General features: G+C 35.2%; 1 protein-coding gene across 1 annotated transcript in view; it reads left to right on the top strand.

The window, feature by feature from the left end:
• Positions 1 to 25,847, top strand: part of Ssu72 (Ssu72 CTD phosphatase) — a 70,954-nt gene that overhangs the window by 9,287 nt on the left and 35,820 nt on the right. The window contains exon 3 of the mRNA XM_090412994.1: positions 22,764 to 22,907. Within this exon, the coding sequence (XP_090269120.1) occupies positions 22,764 to 22,907 (144 nt within the window). The remainder of the gene's footprint in view (positions 1 to 22,763; positions 22,908 to 25,847) is intronic.

Below are 25,847 nucleotides of genomic sequence, written 5' to 3'. Positions count from 1 at the left end.
CCAATCCTAATTTCTTTGGGCTCATCCTATGCTTCATGTATGGTGTCCTTGCATATTTACTAAACAAGTGAGGAGAAAACAGACATCCTTGCCTAACTCCCTTTTTAACCTGAAGCCAATCAACACCTGTTCCTACTGCGACTTCTTGCTCCCTGTACAAGTTAGCTATCAACCTGATAGTGTGTTGAGGAAAACCAATTATTTTCATTAATTCCCCCAGTTTGACATGCTGAATACAGTCAAAAGCTTTAGAGTAGTCTAAATTGTCAAGGGGAGTCTAAATTCTTTATATTTTTCTATGATCTGTCTAAGGCAAAGGATCTGATCTCTGGTGCCATTACCTTTCTTAAAACCTGCTTGTTCCTTGAACATCTTTCTCTCAATTTGGCCTCAATCCTATTTAGCATGATCAATAAAATTTTGCTTGCATGAGATATTAAACTAATAGTTCTATAGTTCTTGCAAACCTTCATATCTCCCTCATGTAATGGTATGAAAACAGACTTCCAGTCTCTAAGCCATGATCCTGTGTCCCATATCCTTGTAATCAGTCTATGAAACACTCTTATCCCTCTATCCCCTGTGGCTGTAATTAACTCTGCTGGGATTCCATTCACACCTAGGGCCTTAGTGCTGTTAAGCTACTTAACTGCTCTTTCAACTTCGTGCCTAAGTGGAGGAGGTTCCAAATTGGAATTTTCCTGATGAGAAGATTCCTGCAAATTTTCTTTATCCACTCTATTGTACAGTTCCTCACAGTATTTTTTCCATCTGTTTTTGATTTGCAATTCTTTTGTTGGTAATGTTTCATTCCCATCTTTGACATTTAATTTGGGATTACTTGTTCTTTAGGTCACAAACTAAATAAAACATCCTTTTATAATTGTGCCTCCTCATCTGGAACTCCCTTCACATTTACTAGTATAAAACTTTTCCTTCTACTTGATGGCTCTTCTGACTTCTATGTAATCTCTTATATTCTTCAATCCCTGTCTTTGTTTTTCCAACTGCCTACTTTTGGTTAGTTCCCATGTTGAATCTGATATCCACGGATCTCTTGGTCTTATTGGGCAGAGATACTTTGCTGTATCCTGTATTATCACCTTGACTCCTTCCTAAAATATTTCTGGTGAGTTCTCCTCATTGGTTTCCAAAAATTTCATCCAACTGAGTTGATGTTTCTTCTGTGCCACAAGAAATTACTCTAACATCCAGTCTAGTGGGATGTGCCTGACTTGGAAATTTTTAGATTGTCTTACTTTGGCTCTTACTATCCGATAGTCTGTACCACAATCTCTGCTCCAGGACACACATACACATCAGAGATGCTTGTCTTCCACTGCTGGGGAGCCAGGATGTAATCAGTCTGGTGCCTTGACCTATCAATGTTAGATATCCAAGTATTGGTCCCTCGTGGGTGTTTCTGGAAACAGTTATTGCTAATAACTAATCTGTTAGCATGGGCAAATTCCAACAGTCATTCATCATGGATGTTATATTCACCACAACCAAACATGCCACACTCTTAGTCTTTCCCATTTTTGCATTTAAGTCCTCTAAGATGTATGTCTCTCCTTGGTAGCAGTCCAAAACAGTCTGTTTTCCTCACTTTTCCTCACAATTTTCCTCACTTCCTCACAATTCCTCACTTTCTTCATTAGGCCTGTCTGGGGTGCATAAATTTATATAAGATGGATGGGTTCCATTTGAATGGAGTTGGTGTATGGAGGCTTGAAAAAGTGTTGATGAATGATGTGGAAGTGGATGTACAGACTCAGGGAAACTAGATTTATTAAGGTGGGGTAGATATGCAGATTTTAGGGCGGCAGTTGAGTGTATGAATAAGTATAATATGCCCGAGCAAGTATGAAGGACAACAAATCAGAATGGAATAGTTAGTATAAGGCATCAAAGTAAGGTGGGACTAATGGGCTTCTGCAATTCATATACACTAATGCCAGGAGTATTAGGAACAAGAAGGAAGAATTTTTGGCCTTGGTTGGCACTTCCAAGCCAGAGGTTATTGGTATTAGTGAAACATGGCTGGCAGAAGATGATAAAGCTAGTGGAATTGAATGCGACGGGTATAGCATGTTCAGGAGTGACAGGGAGAATATAAAGGGGGGAGGAGTGTTATTGATGATAGCTGATGAGTTGCAGCCAAGGAGTATAGAAGTTGAACTGCAGGATAGAGAAAAGAGCACATTTGAGACCGTTTGGTGTGAGATAGAATCTAGCAGAACAAAATATACAGTTGGGTGCTGCTATAGACCAGGTGATGGAATAGATGGTGGGGATAGTATGCATAGGCAAATAGAAGAAATGAGTGGAAGGAGGGTAATTATTATGGGTGATTTCAATTATGGTAACATTATGGGAGGAAGGAATTGGATTTTATGTGGTTATTAAGGGACAACTATCTGCGATAGCATGTAGTGGAAAATACCAGGGGACAGAGTGCTTGACCTAATTGCAACTGAGAATGTGGCTGTAACGAACATGACCATGTTGCCACCAATTGGTGAGAATGATCATAAGGTCATGACTTGGGAGGTGGCTAAAGGAGTGGAATTTACAATTAAGACAGGGTACATTTAGAATTACAGGGCTGGTAAGTATGACAAGCTTAGGAGTGTGCTTGGCTCAGTGCCATGGCATGTAAAACAGCAAGGGCTGGATGCTGATAGTGCATGGGAGGTGGTTAAGAACTGTTTGCAGGAGGCAATGGTTCACTGTATACCAAGAGTCCGAATAATAAATCAAGTAGGGGTTAAATGGATGAATAACACTATTAAGCTTGAGCTGCAAAAAAAGAAAATTGTGGAGGGAATTTAAGGAGAAAGGTGACCAGCAGGCACAGGAACAGTATAAAGTTCAGGCTAGGATGGTAACAAGGGTGGTAAGAAAAGCAAAGGCGGATTACGAAAGAAAATTGGCCATGCAGGCTAAAGAGAATCCCAAACAGTTTTTTCAATATGTTGCAAGTAAAAGGAAAAATGTTCATGGAAGAATGATTTTAAAAAATGCTGAGGGTAGGGAGGTAACCGAATAAGTCGATATAGTGGAATTACTGAGCGAGCACTTTGCAAGAGTATATCATCCAGGTGGTGACATTGCAGGAATGGAAGAACCAACAGCTTATACCGGAATTGTGAAGAATGAAGTAGAGGTAAATAGTATATTACAGAACCTCAATGTCAATACATCTGTGGGATTGAATGTTATACCAGTTCGTGTCGTACATGAAGCGGCTAAAGAATTGTCAGGTGCCCTTGACCATTTTGTTTAATTTGAGTCTTGGTCAGTCCCAAGGAGGTGGAAAGAGGGGAAAATAGTTCCACTGCATAAAGGTGGTTCCAAGGCTGCTGTTGAAAATTACTGGCGAATCAGCATAACAGGAATCATTATCAAGGTCTTGGAGAAAATAGTCAAGAGGAAAATACAAAATTGGATAGATGAAAATGGGATACTGTATTGGAGACAGCATGGTTTTGTGAAGGGTAGGTCATGCCTTAGTAACTTGCTCACGTATTATAACACAGTGACGGCTGAACTGGTTAAGGGTAATGGGTTTACAGTGATTCTACTGGACCTTGCTAAGGCCTTTGACAGGATACTACATGGAATTCTAATCAGTAAATTGCAGCATATGGGGATGGATGTAGGGTTGTTGAGATGGATAGGAGGGTGGTGGATGGAGATATCAGAGAGTTGTTTATTCAGGAGCAGAGTCCACAAGACGGTCTGTGACTAGTGGTGTGCCACATGGATCTGTTTTTGGACCACTGCTATTTAATTTGTTCATTAATGATATAGGATAGGATCTGAGAGGAACGGTTCATTTGTTTGCGGATGATGCAAAGTTGGTTAGGGCAATAGTGAATGCAGTTGATGTCAAAATTTTGCAAGATGATTTGGATAGTAAGTTTAGTTTAATCCTTTATCCAAGTGTGAGCAAACAAACTTTGCGCTTGAAAGTATCTTCAGGACTGGGGTAAGGTAGTGCAACACCAGGCAACTCTTTGCGAAGGTGGAGAAAGCTCTCATCACTCCTATCTCAGTATCTCCCATAATGTAAAGCACATCTCCTTGGTGATATGTGTAATGCTATGCATTAAGGCAAGGGCCACTACCCATACTGGTTTCGACCTTTGAGGTCTTGTCAGTGGGAGCCAGGTCCAGTAGTGGAGATACAAAGGCAGAAGCAATGAGAGGTCATCCTAACCTATAGGAGTTGCCAAAGGGGGTGCAATCTTATTATTAAATTACTCCCGATTCAGAGAAAGATGTTGAGAGTTTATTTTTCACTTGGTTAGACTATGATAAGTTTAGTTTAATCCTTTATCCAAGTGTGAGCAAACAAAGTTTGCGCCTGAAAGTATCTTCAGGACTGGGGTGAGGTAGTGCAACACCAGGCAACTCGTTGCAAAGGTGGAGAAAGCTCTCATCACTCCTATCTCAGTATCTCCCATAATGCAAAACATATCTCCTTACGGATATGTATAATGTTATGCATTAAGGCAAGGGCCACTACCCATACCGGTTTCGACCTTTGAGGTCTCGTCAGTGGGAGGCAGGCTAAGTAGCAGAGATACAAAGGCAGAAGCAATGAGAGGTCATCTTAACCTATAGGAGTTGCCAAAGGATGTGCAACCTTATTATTAAATTACTCTGGATTCAGAGAAAGATGTTGAGAGTTTATTTTTCACTTGGTTAGACTATAATAAGTTTAGTTTAATCCTTTATCCAAATGTGAGCAAACAAAGTTTGCGCCTGAAAGTATCTTCAGGACTGGGGTAAGGCAGTGCAACACCAGGCAACTCGTTGCAAAAGTGGAGAAAGTTCTCATCATTCCTATCTCAGTATCTCCCATAATGCAAAGCACATCTCCTTGTGGATATGTGTAATGCTATGCATTAAGGCAAGGGCCACTACCCATACCGGTTTCGACCTTTATTGAGGTGTCAATATTGAGATCTTTATTGAGGTCTATGAAATGAACCTTATGAGAACAGGTTGAGGATTTGTGGGTTGCAAAAATTGGTTGATAGGCAGAGAAGGGGAGATATGATTGAGACATTCAAATTACTGAAGTGTTTCTATAAAATTAATTCAAAAAATTCCTCCACTTCTACCTTAGTAGAACCTTCTGTGGGACCATAGGCAGAAATAAGTCTCATTGTCCAGTTCCCCATTCTGATATTTGCCCAAATCACTCTACTTGACACTGCCTGCCATTCAAGAAGATGAGCCTCGTATTTTTTTTTTTTAATACTATGGCTGCTACTCCTTTTCCTTGATTGAAAAACACCTTGGTAAGTATTATTACATAACACCTCCATGGAGTCAAAAGACTCATCGAGGAAGGCACTTGCTCTACAGCTCTCGGTCTCCACCACTTCACTAACTGCAGCTACCTTCATTTACCGATGACTACCACCACTATTTTCACAAGCAATTGCAAACATCCATGCCCACGGTGGGATTAGCATTGAACCCGCAGCCTTTTGGCTGGAGAGGGGATATGCCAACCACTCGGCCAACCAGGCCGGCTAGTATAAAGAGGTTTTTTATAATGTATTGGTCACCTAAACTTTCTTGGATGAGAAAGCAGGACACTAACATATTTCTTTAAAACTTAACTATGATTAATATTATAGTGGGTGAAATGCTTTGTTTTGATCCTTGAAGATGTCTGAATAACATTAGATGTAAATAGTTCTTAATCGTAATGTCGTCTACTGAAATCTAATAACCAACATTTAAGCATTCAGTGACAACCTAGCAAATTGTTTAATTGCTAAGCTACCAATATTGTGGTGGGGATGAAATGACTAGTAACTAACTAGGGTATAGGCTTACATAAGTGCAGTATCATCTAATGGACAGTATGGTTTCTGGTGATGGGATACTGATCTTGTAGAAGATCAGTACTTAGTCATTCTGTTGCTCTCTGAATAAAAATCATGTAAACATGTTAACATCTTTTAAAATTTTCTAAAGTTGCTGTAGTTCTAATCTGGTGGAAAAAAGTTTTCTGTATCACAAATGATAATATATATATATATATAAATTTAGCAACATGAACCTAAGATTCAGAATACTGTTCAACAAAACCAAGACATTTAGGCTTTATATATAAAACATTTTAATTTTATTTATCAGATTATTGGAATCTTTGTAAGATAAAAAAAAAAAAAAAAAAAACTGCAATGCGTGCTGCTGCTCTAGTCAATTGAGTGACTAGCATGTTCACTTTAACTAGCAGGCAATGGGCAGGTATGTTTAAGTAAATGTTACTGAGATGAATTTTTTCTCATTGTGAAACCATCACCCTGCTTATTTGAGGCCTGAAGTGTCTTGAAAAAGCTATATTAGTAGGATTTCAAGATCTAATACTTTTTGAGTTTTTATGAGTAGGAAAACTATCAGCTTTGCAAGGTAAACTTCAAGCACAGATTTCCTTCCTCAAAAAATGTGATACGCAAGTTATTCCTACATTTGCTAGGTTTAAAGAAACAATTCGGTCTCCTGGAGCCTACTCTATTTATATTCGTGCAAGTTTCTCCTTAATTCGTAACCAACTTCATACTGTCAAAGAATTAGCTTCTAATATCAAGTCTATTTCGGATCTCGTAGAAGAAATTTCAACTGTTCTTAATGAATTACTAAATATTGTTCTTTGCTTATCAAAGTAATCTTTGTTACTCGTTCTTATGAAAGAAATTTTCACAGACTTATACTAAATATAATTCTTTATATCACAGACAAAAGAAAAACTTAACCTCTGACATCACTTCTACTAAAAAATGGATTATTAACATTTCCGATCGCTCTTTATCCGACACTGAGTCCAGTGTTTTGGCAAAAGGCCTTGATTTTGCAGTTATTCCTACACGCATTCCGTAACTTGACTTTTTATATAATATAGAACGCAATCTGTCTGGACTTTCTAGCGACGACGCTAATAAACTTCGTTTTGAAGTTGCGACTTTGTTATTTAAAAGCAAATTACCTCCACGCAATTTATCAAATGCTGAAATCAAAGGTCTAACTTCTTTAAGATGAGATAATATATCTATTTCTAAGGCCAATAAAGGAAAAGCTATTGTAATCGTGAATAAGACTATGAGACAAAAGTATCCAGTCTTTTAGAAGACACATCTAACTACAAAGAGCTCACCCATAATCTTACAAATTCACAGATTAAACAATTAAATAAATTACTTGATAAGGTCATCAGTTGGGTTCCAAATTATGTGAATAAATTACGCACCTACTTTGGAAGATCTCCCGAAAATCCATAAAGAAGGCTATCCAGTACGACCAAGCATGAATTGCATTGATTCTCCTACTTACCGAATTGCAAAAGTCTTGTCTCATTCTTTAAGTGCTCTCACTGGACATTCAAGATCCTACATAAAAAAAATTCAACAGATTTCCTGGAAAAAATCAACGATTTAAAAATCACTCTGAGTTGTTAGTCAGTTTTGACATTGTATCTCTGTTTATTAATATCCCATTAGCCAACACAGTCAATTTATTATATGAAGATTACCCTCCAGATATCGCAAAAATTTTCGAATTTGTTATCCATTCAGGTTATTTTAGTTGGAAAAACAAGTTGAAGGTACTGCCATGGGTAGTCCTTTGTCTCCACCTTTGACTAACTATTTTTTGAAACAATTCAGAGAGACTATGTTTTCATCCATTCACCCTCAACCATCTCTTTGGTATCGTTATGTCGATGATGTTTTTGCCCTTTGGTCACATACTTGAAGATGAGCTTTCTACAACAGATAAATAGCCTTCATCCTCGTATCCAATTCACCATGGAAAAGGAAAATTCTGGTACTTTATCATTTTTGGACATCCTGCTTACTCAAACTTCTTCTGGTACCTTATCTACAAGCGTCTTTCGAAAGCCCACATTTACTGGCAGATACATTCATAAAAAGTCTGCTCACCATACGTCTTAAAAATTTGGCATTCTTAAATCTAATTAATAGGGCGCACAAAGTTTGCTCCTCTCCAGAATTCTTACAACAAGAACTTTCCATTGTTAAAAAGTTAATGGTATTTAATAATTACCACCCTAATCGAATCCAACATATAATTGAATCTTATGTTCCAATACCTAAGGTTTCTTCAACAGTTCACAGAGTTCCAATCCCCTACATTCCAGGAATCTCAGAACCTATAGGTAGAATTTTAAAAAAGTACCAATTGATTCTCACTTGTATTCCTATCAACAAGATTTCTTCCATATTGCCTTCTACAAAAGATAAATGTCATCTCTGTCTTTGGCTGGTGTTTACCAAATTCCTTGTGAATGCGATGTTTCTTATTTTGGACAAACTGGCCGTTCTGTGGAAAAAAGAATTAAAGAACATCAATATTATATTGATTACAACAAACCTCAGAAGTCTGGTCTAGCACAACACAGTATTACCACTACACATAATATCCAGTGGGATAAAGCTATTCTCCTTCATAAATGCAGGTTCAAATATGAACACCTCTTTAAAGAAAGTTGTGAAGCTTTTTTACACCGACCGAATTTAAATTTAAATGATTGCCTCTCTCTCTCTCGAAGATCTGGGAGACTTTTATTTTATGTAATCGTTAAAAAAACTAATTATCTTAAATATTAATTTCATTTCCTAGCTCGTGACAACGTATTTTAATAGGTGATCTACCAAATGTTCGTTACTTGTATTCTATTCCTATCTATTTGTAACACTGAAGATGTACTATTAGTTTTAGTACGAAATATCTACCTTATTTCTTAATTAAAGTTATTGCTGTGGACTTACGTGTTGTTGTTTTAATAATTTTTATGAGTAAGATTCACATGAAGAAAAATTTTTGTCAGTTTCATAACAGTAGCTAACCACATGGCAATATGACTGGTAGTGAAAGACAAACAGTTAACCTCACTGAGAAACAAAATAATTCTAAAGCGTTTATCGCCCATGCTTATAGGATTTAAAAAAAATCTTAAACTATTTTAAGAAATCGATTTCAGTGAACACAGTAAAAGAATTTACTGAAAAATGATCACTGAATTTTCTTTAGAATTCTGATTTGTCACTAAAAGTTAATTTTCATGGAATTGAAATTTGATAACTCCAAGATTCCTAGCCTTATTTTATTGGTTTCTTGGAACAACCTCCACCCATCACAAAAAAAAATTCTCCTAGCAAAACATTGAACTGGAGTCCATTATTTGCCCATAGCACTATTTGTTATCCTCTTGCAACACCTGAAGGTGTTAGTCTCATACAAAGGTGGAAAGGTCTTTTCTTTTAGAAATCCAAGTTTCTTCACCAACCAGACTGACTTAAGACGTATACTAGCCTCAGTGATAATTGAGCTGTAATTCCAAACATTTCTTGCAGGCACTCTTTCTGATATGAAGTACTTGCAACTTTAGCATCATGAGCAAACAAATGCATATTTTTATCTTTTACAGTATCATTAATAAATGAATGGTTATCTTCAAATTTAGTTCTATAACACTTAATCACTCACTTTTTGACTATTCCTCTTCACACGTTGATACCTATCATTAACCATCCTCTTACCCATGCCACTAGTTTATATCTCCACCTTATATAGTACTAGAATTCATAACCACTTTGTAAAGTCCAGTGATATCGTGTGTCCATTTCCTTTCTTAGTAGGCCAAACTGTTCGTTGCATGATATTTACTCTTATTTACCCATCTTGAATTTGGATTCTAATCTTTTTTAGAATCTTGATTAACACAGTATCTCCAAGTGACTTTTTTGCTGTTTCAGCTCCACACTCTTTCAGTATCCTGATTATGTTAAGACAAGTCAAAGGCATACCAGTTTTTGCACACATCCCTGATGCTATAAAATCCATCCAGATTTTGCAATATCTGACAATTCTATCTTTGCATCTCATTTTACCACACAAACAGGTACCATGTTATTTCTATTAGGTGATGAATTCTAACAAAAATGATTGCTTGCTAGTTATATACTTTCTCTGCATCTCACACTCCAGTCATTTACATTAAGTAAAGTTATTCCTTCTGCCATTCTTTTGCTTATGTAGTGATATTGAACTGCAACATCTCTTTTAGCTTACTTTGCTAACTTCACCTATTCTCTTTGCTTTTTTCATATAGTTCTAGATTGATGAGATTATACTTCCATTTAGCTGCCATCAGATATGTAACTAGGAATAGTCAGTTATTACTTCCACCAGATCTCATGCATGCTGATATCTTTCCCTTGTTGTATCTAACATGTTGGTGCTTCAAGATATTGCCTAAGTTTGTGATAATTTCATGTGGTTCAACCTTGTCCCTTCTTGACTGGCTTTCATATGCCTGGCAGTGTTTCATATCAAACTGCAAAGACAATTCACCAGTTGGGAGTAGGATGGTCGATATATGGATATCTTCTATAATGAAATACAAAGTCTTGACTTTGAGTTCACTCTATTGTAAGCTGCCTAAGATAGTTTTTCTCTCTCTCTATGAATTCCATCTTTTTCTTATGTGCTATTCCTTCTACTTCATCTCTCCCTCTGCTTAAAATCACTCATAATTACTAGTTGCTTTGTATCCACCAGGATAATTTGCCAGTACATTTCATAATCTCTCACTACTGAACCCCATCTTATCAACATCTGATTATATATTCAACCTGTTAGTTTCTGCTTCATGCCAGACCTCAAATCCACTTTCTCTGCCTCTCAAGGCACTATAAATATTGTATGTAAGAGGAGATGATATTAAGCTATAATACTTGATATAAACTAGTTGCTCATGAATGCCAATAATGAATTGTTTTGAATGTGTAAAACATTTCAGAACATAATTCTTGACTACATTATTATGAGGCACAGCAGATAAGTGGAATTATAAGTTATTTCACATCAGTTATCAGTTAATGCATAAAGCAGGAGGGCAGCATAATACACAACCTGGCTATAAATATACTGAAAATTTCGTATATTGTATATGAGGAGTTCATCAAAAGTCTGCTATATAAACTTTAGAAATATTTTAATTATTGTGAAAGAGTATCCATATTACATGCTATTTTGTATAATGGTAATGATTTTACCATTATACATTGCATTCTATATTGCATTAATATTGAAATGTTGGGTGGTTTTTATTTACTATAAGTAATGCTTGAATTGCAGAAATTTTTAGCTTGGAACATGTCATGTGTGCATAGCTAAAATGGCATTGAGAACGAGATTGTTGCCTAAGACCTGTTTGACTTAGGGCTCAAGTCAGATTTACTTGAATGGATCACGAATAGTATCCACAAGAATGTCCTAATTAAATCATTGGGCAAGTTTTATGCAAAATGCTAGGATGTGCTGAAATAGGTTCTCATTTGCTGTCTTAAGAGCATATTGCAGTTGAAGTATTAGAAAATGCACTTTGACCTACTAGTCTAAGTGATGTTGCTCAGACATGAAAAAGCTACTGTACAAAATTGAAGATATAGAAAGTGTTTTTTTAAAAAAGGCTATACATTACACCAGTTGGTCTATTTTAGAAGTTAAATGCAAAAATAGAAATCTAAGAAAATCCAAATAAGAATACTAAAATGTAAATTCGAAAAATAAATTGTTGGTTTAATAGCATAGCAGGAAAGGCAACTAAAGAAAAATCTCTTCCATCCAAGAACAACTTGAGTTAGGTGTTTACAGGCATCTGGAATACACGTAGCATTTCCATTTCTCTAATGTATCTCCTAATTTCAGATGTATGAGGTATGTTCAAAAGAACAGTTTTGACTACTTGCAGGAGGGAAAAAAATCTAGGTTTTTGGGAAGAGAACCTTGCTACTTTTTTTTGTATGAGACCAGTAACCTACTTTCATCTGAGAATTCTATAAAGGTTCTTTGCATACGAGAGGGATTCAAATAGTTCTTTCATTCCAAATGGTGTTGTTACTAATGCCAAGATAGGCAAGAGTATTTAGATAATCTTTTAAACGATCAGATTTATGACATTTGCTTTCTTAGCAGCCTCATTTTACTTTCAGATTATTCTCCATTATGAGATTAAATTAAATTGCTGCAAGTAAATTAAAATAAATTAGTATAGAAGTGCTGAAAGGACATGGGAAAAGGTATTAGTGACTCGGATTTTGAATTTTCTATCAAAATGGTATTGTTCCTGACTTAGAAGTATAATGGTGCTCATTTTTTAAATCAGATTGCTGTGGGAAAATTATACAATTTTTGCACAGTGTGCAATTTCAGTTTTTTTTTTAGCTAAATTCTATTTTTAAAGTTAAGATCCAAGCAGTTTAGGTTACTGTTTAAATAAATTCAAATCTCTCAAGATAATTTAATTCCTTTTTAGTCAGTAATATATAATTCGGTAAGATCTTTCATAAATGTTTCAAAACGCCCCTAATTCACACCTGAAGTAATGTAAGTAGATGATCCTTATTGTGCCAGTACAGGAAAACCTTGCTTAACACGAATTCGATATGCACGATTGACTGAAATGATACTATTTCCTGCTTTAAGTGAGTGATTAATCAGTTAACGCGATTTTTTTGTGTTACGCAAAATTATTTGTCACCAATCTGCAGCGAGTGGCAGCACTTGTCAATGTAGGGGTGGCCAGCAATACTCGGCAGTTGACTCAAAGCTATCTTCACAAGCACACGTGCAAGCTCTATTCTATTGTTCAATCACTTTTCCTTCATTTTGCTTTAATTTAGATACCTATAAGGCTTTATTATATTCGACTCCCTTATATGGAAAAGAGAAAGACTAATAAAGGAAGTGGCAGTAATAATAATAAAAAAAAAGTAATTACATTAGAGGAAACTAAGTAAATAATTAATTTATTAACTTGATGCTGATATTTCGCTGGTATTATAACCAGCATCTTCAGAGCACAAAAACACTGTTTGTCACAATACGCGAGACTAAAACAACATGGTGTACATTAACAAAATTGTAGCAGCAACACAAAGACTAGTCCTGATTTTGGCGCCCTCTATCTGGAGAAAAAAAAAAAAAAAAAAAAACGCTATCATATATTGCTAGAGTCCTAGAAAAGTGCTAGTTTTTCCTTAATATGACTGTCTCCCAGATCTTCGGCAAGTTAATACAGCCATATTTGTTGAGATTTGGGGTGTGTTTTAGGGCTTCTGTCGCCTCTAAGAACAATCTCTCTGATTTATATGGGTTTCTGTGTAGTACTTTTGTGTTTTTCCAGTTGATCCTGTGTGCAGGGGTATCCAGAGCATGGTCTGCTAGGCCCGACTTCCCATAATGATATTTCCGGACGTATCGTTTATGTTCGCTGATGCGGATATTCACAGTTCTTCCTGTTTGACCGTAGTAGGCTTGATTGCATGAGCAGGGTACTTGGTAGACTCCTGGATGTGATAAAGGAGGAATGCTGTCCTTGGGTGAGCGGATGAGGGTGGCTAATTTGCTACATGGTCTGAATGTAGTGCGTAGTTTATGTTTAATGAGAATTCTAATTAAACATTTAATGAGAATTAGAATTCTCATTAAACATAAACTACGCACTACATTCAGACCATGTAGCAAATTAGCCACCCTCATCCGCTCACCCAAGGACAGCATTCCTCCTTTATAACATCCAGGAGTCTACCAAGTACCCTGCTCATGCAATCAAGCCTACTACGGTCAAACAGGAAGAACTGTGAATATCCGCATCAGCGAACATAAACGATACGTCCGGAAATATCATTATGGGAAGTCGGGCCTAGCAGACCATGCTCTGGATACCCCTGCACACAGGATCAACTGGAAAAACACAAAAGTACTACACAGAAACCCATATAAATCAGAGAGATTGTTCTTAGAGGCGACAGAAGCCCTAAAACACACCCCAAATCTCAACAAATATGGCTGTATGAACTTGCCGAAGATCTGGGAGACAGTCATATTAAGAAAAAACTAGCACTTTTCTAGGACTCTAGCAATATATGATAGTGTTTTTTTTTTCAGATAGAGGGCACCAAAATCAGGACTCTAGTCTTTGTGTTGCTGCTACAATTTTGTTAATGTACACCATGTTGTTTTAGTCTCACGTATTGTGACAAACAGTGTTTTTGTGCTCTGAAGATGCTGGTTATAATACCAGCGAAATATCAGCATCAAGTTAATAAATTAATTATTTACTTAGTTTCTGTGTTCTATTTTACCGTTAAAATAATAAACAACATGTTCGACGAACACATAAGTCTGTCCACACATTAGAGGAAAAGCTGAAAAACTTGTTTGATTCCCATTCAGAACAGTTAAGCGAGAATAATCTTCAACTAGAAGAACGGCGTGCTTATGAAGATGAAGAGTGCAAACAAGAAGAGAATGTTACGATTTAGAAGCTAACTGCAAAAGAACTTGAGCTAGTTTTCAGTCACATTGAGCATGCTAAGGAAATTGTTTGATGCTAATCTTGATATGGAATGAAGATTCAAAGTCTCAGAAATCTTGGTAAAGCGATTGCCAGCTATTTGCAAATTGCATGATAAGATGAAAAAGTTGCACTATTCAAATATCTTTAATTTTTTTTGTACAAAAGTAGCTCAATCAGTTGTTTAGATATCAAATCAAAATTTAAGCAATTGATTTTTGACTGATTTTATTCTTTAATATATCCTATTTTTTTTTTTATTTTATTTTTTATTTTTTTTTTTTATTTTTTTTTTTTTTCAAATTTATGCTAGCTGATGGATGAATTATAATTATTCCTATTGTTTATTGTATTTGCTTAATGAAATTTCGCTTAGCACACATTAATTGATGGATTAATCATGTTAAGCAAGGTTTTCCTGTAATGTCACTGCCTAACTAGTAAACAAATGCATAATAAAAGTAGTTCGAAATTATTTTACTAAGGTCTTTAAACACAGGGTCGGCAACCTTTTTTCAATGCAGGTCAAATTTTTCAATTATGTTCACCATTTAATATGTAGGTTACATGGGGGGGGGTGTAAAAACAAAGGTTTATAAGTGAGGTATTAAGAATTACAGAAAAACAATTTTATTCTTAATATGAAAAAAGTACAAAAATCTATTAAATATAAATTTAGAAATTTATATATAAATTATAAAAGTACAGGTTGCCTATAAGTCATGAAGGGGTTTAATCATTTAATAACTTATGAAATACAGAACTTGGACATTTTTTATTAGTTATGAAAAAAAAATTATTTTAAACTCCTTCGTGACTTATGGGCCACCCTGTATATAAATATATAAACAGTTATAAAAAAAAAAAACGTATATACAAAATCAAATAGGAAAATATTTTAAACAATTTCAATTACTTCCCTGGAACTTTTTTATCTGAGAAAACATTTTCTCACGTACAATATATGAGAAACCCAAATACAGATAGAATAGCTATTCCTACTTTTTTTCATTGCTATAAATGTTGAAGGAATTCCTTCAACATTGATTGGACATTAATTAATGCCCAATATTCTGTTATAATTTGATTTTGATATCTTTTTCTAGCTGGTTGCACATTTCTTTAAATTTATTAGTTCACATGATTGAACTTTTAAATTCATTCAGTTGTATTTCTCAATTATCCTTAAAAATTCAAAATAGCATGATGTATGTGCAACTCTAGTTCCAAAGTCTTGGATTAATTCCATGCATCCTGATTTACATTCACACGTAGACCCACACTTCACCATGTAGGCATTCGAAACCAAAATCCCTACAAAATAGGTTGGTTACTCCTTATTCCAGGAATGTCTTATGTCTGTAGAAGTGTGTTCACAGGATCGGTTTCCAGGTGAGAAAAAAAAATCCCTCTACCTCCATATGAGACCAGCTAACTACCTTTTAGTCGAAAGAGACCAGATAAAGGTTCCTCGTGTCACTGACATTAATCGAACCCAGGTCTTTCTGACCAAAGGGCTTTGTCTATACTGACTGAGCTACGGAGGCTCCTCTTGGATTAATTATGAAACTAAAATAGTACCATGTAGTCATTTGAAATTGATTTTCAAATTCCAATTTTATATTATCAATTGACTCTTGACTTTTTAACCATGAATTTTTTTACTGTGGGAAAATATTTAAACCATGAGGTCTTAATGTCTTTACTAAATAAAACATGTTTGTTCACAAAACTTTTCCATACTTGATGCATATATAAAATATCATTGAAATAATTCATGATATCAGTTAATAGCCCAAGTTTTATTAACCAAACAAGATTATCAAGTTATGAAAATTTTCACCTAATTCATTTTAGAATATTTTAATTTTATTGATACAGGCTACAAATCGGCAAATTTTGAAAAAAAAATTTTTTTCACTTGATTTTACTATAAATTAAAGATGCCAAGAAATTATATTCTTGGTTTTGTCCTTTATCCAAGCGTAAGCAAACAAAGTTTGTGTATGAAGTAACTTTGTTACTGAGCTTCTTGTATGTAGAGGCTAATGGCATCTCATCAGTTGCCTTAGTATCCCATAATTCAAGTCACATATCCTTATGGACATGTATAATGAATGCTATGCATTATGGGAAGGACCACTACCCAGACTTGTTTTGACCTTTTTATTGAGGTCTCATCAGTGAGAGCTAGACCCAGAATAGATACCCAGATTGAAGTAATGTAGAAGTCATTTCCCATATACTGGGTTTATTATATATTGATTTTTCAATTGAAAGGTGAGTTAGCCAATCTCATATGGAGGTAGCAGGGTTTTTCTCCTGGAAACTCTGGTTTTTAATCTTGCTTACAGACAAATCGGCCTTCAGAATTCAACACAGTTTACAGACAAAGTACTAGTGTTGGTGGTGGGCAGTAGATGATGTTAGTGGTGGCTTGGTATAATTGGTGGATTAAGTGTGGAGACAGTTGTAGAGTAGGTACTCTCCCTCGATGAGTCTTTGGACTCCTTGGAGGCGTCATAAAATAATTTAATTTAGCCATAACAAGCTATTGCCAACCAAGTAACACTAAAAACATCACATGACAGTAGACTATTTTTTGACATAGTTGACTTTGCATTGACATGAGCTGATAAAGGCATTTCTTTAATTCTTATTAAGACTTTCAGGGACTTGTCGAGGGAGGCAATACTATCCACACTAGCTGTCATACCTGTTCTTAAATTCATTCTACTACTTGCACACAGCACATCCAATGGCAATTCATTCTGATCACTCACTATTGTGAGAGAAAAATCTGGTTCTCATCCCTTCTTGATAACATTCATTCTTAACTTCCAAGGATGCCCTTGTTCTTTCCTCACCCTCCATAAAATGAAAAATCCATCTTCTGAAATCCTGCATGACTTTTTCAGAAGTTTGTCTCAATCATATCACTCCCTCTTTCTCCTGTTTGCTAGTGTCTGCAGTCTACAAATTCTCAATTTGTTTTCATAATCAGTATTCCACAATCCTGATATAATTTGTAACTCTCCTTTGCACTCTCTTCACTGTATGAGAATCGCCATGGGAAAACAGAAGAAAAACCTGCACGCAGTATTGTCTCATGTTTGTCTCATAATTATCATTTTGATTCTTGCAATCTTTAAAAAGTTCTTCTTTAAAAACTTTCTTCTCACTTGCTGACTCACCCTCCTTCCAGGGATGACCTCTGGTTATCCCCTGATCTCCTGCCATTCTATGGAAAACCTCTTCCTCGTTGATCTTATAACAACCCCTTACCAACTTGTATGTCTATCATATATTCACCCCTCTTCCTCTTATCCATTAGACTCTAAATTTCATCTTCTCAACCTTTTCTCATATTCAACATTCCAGAGATCAGAAACTATCATAGTCAATCACCTGGACCCTTTCTAACATTTCTTTGTCCTTTTTGAAAACCAGGTGACCAAATCAAGGCCTTATAAAATACAACAAAAATCTCCTATAAGTCAGTATGCTCAGCATTATTCCCAGAATTTGTTGTGTTGTCCTCACATTTTTGACATTTTCCTCTAAATTTTAGATCCTCATCCATTATCACCTAATATCTCTCATTTCCTCCATCTCCAACAATACACTAGTGGCCAAAATTGTGGAAATCTTTTGGAAAAAACGTATTTTTAAAGTTTGATGGTGCATAACACCACTTTTTTTTGGTATAATACCATAAAATTATATATCAATGGAAAGATAATTTAATCAAGAATGTAATGCAACAAAGTTTGTTCAATTATCTGTATTCTATGAAAACTTGTAGCCAAATAACCAGAAAAAAAGTACAACTTAAGTTGATATGAAGTAGCTTTCCTTCATTTGAATGTAGCCAATGAGCATGAGAGTTCAGAAAGCCAATCAGGTGTTATCTTGTTTTGGCAATGAGCCAATAAGGTTGCAGTGGGATTCAGCTATTAAGCTCATGTATTGGAGCTGAGAGGAGGACATTTGTCAGTGTGTTATGTGATTGCTATTAAGTTGGTTGGTTTTTTGTGTTCTTTCATTTAGTGAGCTTGTAAAAAGTAATAAAATTAAAGAAATGGGTCAAAGAGTTGACTGGTCACCCAGAAAGTGTTGTAAAATAGTACTATTAAGTGAACAAGGCTACAGTTATGAAGAAATTAGAAGAAAAACTGGTGGAAACTTAACCAAAGGTGCCATTTCTAAATTTTTGAAGAGGTATAAAGAGACTCAGTCATTATAAAACCAGACTGGTAAAGGCAGGAAAAGGTGCACAACAGCAAGTAATGATAGAAGAATTGAGAGACTGCTTCTATGTGACAAGAAAATCATCTGAGTATATACAAGATGAAATGGCACAATACAATGTGAAGTTGAGTGCAAGGACTGTTCAGCGCAGACTGCAGGAATTTGGTCTAAATGCTAGAATTCTATGAAAAAAGCCATTTTTATCTCTCAAGCAAAGGTTGAAAAGATTAAACTGAGCTAAAATCCATGTGTTAACTGGACAGTAGAACAATGGGACAGTGTTATTTGGAGTGATGAAACCAAAATCTCCCTGTTTGGTAGTGATCGCATAAAATACGTAAGAAGAATCGGAGGAGATTTGCATCCTGATTGCATTACACCTACGCAAAACACCCACTTAGTGTTATGATCTGGGATTGTATGACATCTAAAGGTATGGGCAGAATTTGCGTGATTAAAGGGAATATAAATGTCCAAAAATACATAAATGAAATACTTGAGCCCTAACTGAAGCTTTTTGCACGTGATCTTTTTATATTTCAACAGGATTCAGCTCCATGTCATGTTGCTGTTGTGTGCAAAAAAGTGGTTTCAAGATAATCATATTCCTCTGCTGGAATGACCTGGGAATAGCCCAGACCTTAGCCCAATCGAAAATCTGTGGAGCCGACTAAAGAAACTTGTTAGTCAGAAGCAACCCAATAAAACCCAATTAATAGAAGCAGTAATTCAATCTTGGTTTCACATTATAACAGCTGCAGAACTAAAAAAAACTTGGTTCACTCCATGGGAAGGTGTTGTAAGGCCATAATAAATGCTAAAGGTTACCCAACTAAGTATTAACTCACATTGTGAGAATTTTTGTATATCTCATTTTTTCTATGTTTCACTTTTCTTCTTTGTAACTGCTGTTCTATTAAAAAATCCTTCATAAAAGTTATTGCATTACATTCTTGATTAAATTATCTTTCCATTGATATATAATTTTATGGTAATACACCAAAAAAAAAAATTATGTTATGAGCCATCATACCTCAGAAATACTTTTTCCAAAAGGTTTCCACAATTTTGGCCACTAGTGTATATCCCCACCAGTCATAAATCCTACATTCCTTCTTTGTTTCCCAAATTTTAAAACCTTAAATTTTGTGACATTGAACTGGCATCCCAACTCCTATGTCTATTTACTCTTATCTATTCAAGTCTTTTTGTAAGGCCAGAACATCTGCTCTACTCATTTGTTCCAACTTTGAATCATCTGCAAACAACTGAATATGCCCCTCCAAATCTTCCCCATTGTTATTAACATATGGGTTAAACAGCAATGTCCCTAAAACCAGACCGTGAGGCTCACCCACTGGTGACTTTCTTCTTATGGGATATTGTTCCCCAATACACAATTTGCTGATACCTCTCAAATAGCCAATCTACAATGTAATGCACTAGTCTAATATCCAACCCATCCGCTCTAGTTTGACTATCAACTTATGTGGTAATATATCAAAAGCTATTTCAAAATCTTAAGTATACTACTGCATATGAAGCCATCACCTTATTGTAATAAGTAAGGAGATTATTAAAGCATGAGCTCCCTGTTGTCAACCCAATTCTGGATCCTAGTTTTCACCAGCTTCGCCAACACTAACCACAACAACTGACAGATAGGCCTATAATTTGATGCTTGAGTTCTGTCATCTCCCTTATGAAGCAGCACAATCTTCTGTTCCTTCCACGCCTTTGACACTTGACCCAATGTAAAACTCATATTAAATATATCAAGGCAGATACCAACTCCCTTGCACTTCAAAATTCCTTGATAATATATCACATGGTGATATTATCAGAGCTTGGTCAGAAAGACTTGGGTTCAATTCTTGTCTATGACGTGAGGAACCTTTATCTGGTCTCTTTTAACCAAAGATGAGTTAGGTGGTTTCGTTTTTTTTTACCAAGAAACTCAGATTTTTCATACCCCCCAGAACAGGCAAACCCGCCCCATGAACACACGGATTTACAGCCATGAATACTTACGACAATGTGTGGAAGAGATGGGGTCCTCACCACATGTTGTAATGCCTTTAATTAACCACAAGTTAAATCATGATGGTCAACCTCCTAGATAGATGGCACTTGAATGGAATGGGATATATTATCAAGTCCCACAGCCTTATTAACATCAAGTTTGCCCATTTACAGCCAGTCTCTTCCCCTCCTCATGGACTTCTCTCAAACTCTCCATGATGTCACATTCACAAGAATTGAGACTTTTTATGAACTGCTCATTAAATATCTCAACTATATCCTCTGCAGAAGTTGTTCTTATACCATTTCTCCAATTATTCTATGCTACACTTGCAAGCTGTTTACTGAGCTTCTCATAATCGCCAGTCTTTTACTTCCACATATACCCTTTCCTCACACTGCTGGCAACCACCCAGTTACCAGCAGTGTAAGGACAAGGAGAAATACTTTCCCTTCCAGCAACAATCTCCAAATCACTCGCACAAAAACCTACATCTATCCCTTTTGTGGAAGATGGTACTTTTTAAATCTGCTTTTATCTTACATTAGCTACTCAGATGGTGCTTTTTAGAATTGTCTGTTATTTGATTGTGATACTATGTTTTTGTATGGATGATACTTAGATGAAAATTCTATGTTAATAAAGTTTCTTTTCCTTTGTTTTGAAAATTTTCTTCATTATGCCAACTCATGATATTTCATTATTGAAACAAACTGCTGTGTGGAAGATCTATCTTATCTTTAGGTAATGTTATAGTATCATCTGGGTATGATGGGTGGAAAAACAAGTCAAAGTTGTGCATCTCTCAGTGAAGGACCAGAAGGCTTGCTGCTGTTTGAGAAAGAGGGAGGCTTTTTTCACTTGGCACTTACAAAGGCTGCTTTAAATTTATTGGTTTTTGCAGCTGTTTACAGGCTAAGTGAGATGCTTAGGGATGTCACATTTGATTTCAGTTATTGAATGTTTGCTGAATTTTTATATTGAATTTGGTTAACCAGAGCTTTGATCTGGATCAAGAATTTTGATTGGAAGAAGAAAAGTTCTCATTCTAGGAAGGATTATTTCAGTTATTTGGTAAAGGCAGGTGTTTGGAGAATGAAAACAGTAATCAAAACATAGGAAAAGAGGTGTAGAAATCCCAGAAGTTATTCCATTTGACACCATTTTAGTGCCATACAACATGATGCTGAGATTGACTGGGAAAAGGTTGATCTATAGAAAAAATGTGGATAAAGTTATGGTTAGTTGCCAAGAATAGCATTAACATCTATAGTGTATATGAGGGAGAGCTGGTTAAAAAAAAACAAAAACAAAAAAAAAAAAACTGGTAGGATGTTGGGAGAATGATGAGGATGCTGGTAGGTAAGTAGGTGGGTGAACAATTTGTGTTTGCTTATTACTGATTATCAAATGGTTTGGCTTTCCTTTCAGCATAAGTTGAAGAGAATTAAGTTCTGGAATTAGGAAAGCAATAAAGAAACCAAATGAAATGAAGTGAGGCAAAAAAAAAACTAGAGCAGATTATATATAGAAGGATTCATGATTTAGTAACTTTTGGTGGAATGTTAGACCTGACAAGCCTGTGTTGTAACCTCTTACAGATGCCATCTCATGAAATGTAGTTAGGGAATTTTGAGGTGAATAATAGCTGTAGAGAACCCAGTTTGAGATTTGGTAAGTAATAGCAAGAAGGCAATGTGAGTGGTGGTGGTATATGTCACTGTTAGTATTGAGGCCTTGAATGTTAGTGAAACAGATGAGTATTTTTGGCTAAGATTTTGTAAGGGCAAATAGTGTCCTTGAAGAGCAAAGTTATTAATGGTGTATCTACAGAGGTATGTTGTAGTGCTGTTATTTTTCCTCTTTGTTAATGATATTGGAATGTTTAAACATGTTTTGCTAATAATTGGAAGGGATAAGTGTAATAAATTAGTTCACTCTTAGAATTTTAACCCAACCAGGAAATAGTCTGTTAGTGAATTGTAAGTCAAACATGCATCTTGCTACTTATTACATTAAATTGCAATAATTATACATGGAAGGCTTGCTATGACTTTAATTTTTATAATTTTTTTACAGTAAAAAAGGTTTCAAAGTTCGTTCATTTGGATCAGGAAATCAGGTAAAGCTTCCTGGACCTACTCCAGATAAGCCAAATATCTATGATTTTGGAACATCATATGAACAGATGTATCATGATCTTTTGTCTAAAGATAAAAATTTGTATCCTTTCTTGTTTTCTAGAGTTGCTAATATGTTCCATTTTATTTAACTCCATGCATGCTATGTTAATGTAATATATATTTCATTGTGTTATTGGTTCATAAATTTGCTATGCGATGTAATTTCAATGGTGTTGCTGTTTTTGCAATGTTTAAACCAAAATTTCATGAATTCAGTAAGTTGAATCAATCATCGACAATTTTTTTATTAGTTTTTATTTAAATATTACTTTTTTTTTGGCTATAAATTGTACACTGCAAGAGGTTTAATAAATTTAATTATTGGAAGAAAAAGGCTTTATTCACTCTTCTCCCTTCTACATCCTTAACTAATTTTCATGTGACCATTTTGAAATGCTTATGGAATAGTTAAACCATAAATCTGTCACCAAATATTCTAGTTTCATTATGTTGTATGGATCTTACTTAACCTACCAGTATGCAAAAATAGAGGAATGTTTTTACATATGTGTATGCTTCTGTTAAAATATTTTGATAGATGGATAGAAAGCCATCCATAGGAATATACAGTTGACTTTTGCTACCCCTCCCCCCACAAAAAAAATTGCAGTTTCAGGTTTATAATGAATTCAGGAGGGAAAATGTTATCCTTCTAAAATGACATATATACCAAAATTTTATTGGCTTTCAATGAGAACTTTTTTGGTCCTTTCCCCCTCTTAGTCTTTCACTACATCTTGGAACATGATATTCTATCTCGGGTACTTTTATGCAGCCCATAAGCTCTTCTCCAGTATATCATAGGGTAAATTATATTTGGCAAAAAATTATCTTGTTTAATCTTTTACCCAAGTGAAGCAAAGAAAGTTTTATCTTCATGACTGTGTATATATAGCAGGGGTGTACAGCCCTTCGATCACAGAGCGATTTTTGGTCGATCTCTTGTGTATTCCTCTTTACTTACAAATTTAATTAAAACTGAAAACATAATATTTTATTTATCATTATTTTATATTATTTTTAATTCACTTTAAGTGTATTGCTATTGTTTATTTTTTTTTTTCGTTAAAATTGTCAAATCAGTAATTTTCTTATAAGTCTGGGTAAATGAATTAATTTGGATCAGTGGAAGTCAAACAGCGAGCTGAGTGAATACGATTATAAGCAAAGTGTAAAAACTCGATTGTAACTTAAATATTAAATATTCCAAAGCACATTACATCGATTTTTTTACTTAGGTTAAGTCCCATGTGAATATTGTAAAAAAAAATAAACTTTGTTTTTCTCGGTATAGTTTGTATTAGATGTTTTTGTAAATAACTCTTTTGAAGCTAACTGTATATACTGCTTTAATAAGAATATGTTAGAGTGTTAAAAACAAAGGCAATGTTTTTGTCACCAAAGCTGTACATGGTGGCATTAGAAAGATTGTTATTGAAACTTGTATGTATGCGAAAGGCTTGCAAGCTCTAAGTGTAAACATCTCCGAAGTCAGTCAGAAAGAGTTCAAACAACTTTCTGATGGCCGGCAACTTACAATCAAAAGAAAGCGGAGGCATGCCGAACTTGAAACTTAAGATGAAAGACCCCTACCGATTCTTTGGGGGTTGCCAAACTTCATGCGAGATTTCAGAGGACGCCTAATAAAAAGGGATTGAAGCAAGCAGAAGGGTTTCCGGTTCTAGAATTGCTGTCAGAGAGAAGGCTGCCCAGTCGAGAGACTGCCTGGATCCATGTTGCTTAAGAGAGAAGTTTCCCGCTTCCAGAAAGGAGCTTCTCGGTTCGAGACGCCGCTAGAGAGAGAGACTACTTCTAGGCCGCAGACCAGGTTTCAAATTGCTGAAAGGAAGAGTTCCAATTGCTGGAGAAAAGTTTCCAGGCCAGGTTAATGTCAGACATTCACCAATGTGTTGCGTTTTCATTACAATTTGATGAATCAAACGACTTCACTGATATTGCTCAGTTAATGGTATTTATTCGCATGGTATTTCAAGATTATTCAAGTAAAGAACTTTTGAAAATTATACCATTATTGAGAAGGACTAGGGGAGAAGACATTTTTTCAACATTTGATGAATTTGTGAAACAACACAAACTTTCACTTTTAAAACTTGTCTATTACTACTGATGGTGCTCTTGCAATGATAGGTAATAAATCAGGCTTCATTTCATTATGTAAAAACAATGACAAATATCCAGATATTTTAACGTACCACTGTATTATTCATCAACAAGTACTGTGTAGTAAAAGATTAAACAAAAGATGTTTTGGATATTACATTTAAAATTGTAAATTCTGTTCGAGGAAAAGCCCTGCAACAGCGGTTATTTAAATTACAGGCAGATGATGATAGGGAACTTCTGTTGTACAATAATGTTCGCTGGCTCAGCAGAACTCAATTTTTAGAAAGATTTCTTGTATTAATTAACGGTATTAAAATTTTTCTTGATGAAAAAGGAGATATTTATCCATAATTGAGTGATAAAAGATGGTTGTTACAGCAAAACAAGTGTTCTCTGCCAGGTTGTCAGGAAAACAACCCAGAGGAAGACCAAGATATAGGTGGATTGATATGGTACAAAGTGCCTTAGACGATAGAAATATAAGATCTTATAATGTTGGAGTCTTGACAAGTAACAGACTGATTTGGAGGAAAATTGTAGATAGGAAATTAATAATGATGTAATTTTTTTCATGTAGTACTGTCATATCATGCACCCCTTGAGGGTACATGGCAGGAATTTCATGATGATAATTTAGAGTTACAAGGTAGAGATAAAAGTTTAATTGACATGTTAAGTTCAATAAAAACTTTCCAACAATACTTACTTTTATTAAAGAAAAATATAAATGACCACGAATGTAGACATCTCCCATATTTATTAAAATTTTTTGAACAAAATCAAGAAATGCTTCGCTATGATTTAAAAGAATATATTTGTGAAATAGAATTAGTTGAGGAAGAAATAAATTCAAGAT

This window comes from Typopeltis vanoorti, chromosome 2 (assembly GCF_054136105.1).
Source record: "Typopeltis vanoorti isolate ZY-2024b chromosome 2, IOZ_Tvanoo_1.0, whole genome shotgun sequence".
In the NCBI taxonomy this organism is placed as follows: Eukaryota; Metazoa; Arthropoda; class Arachnida; order Uropygi; family Thelyphonidae; genus Typopeltis; species Typopeltis vanoorti.
The sequence above is the reverse complement of the archived record's forward strand: the minus strand, read 5'-3'. Positions and strand labels throughout refer to the sequence as shown.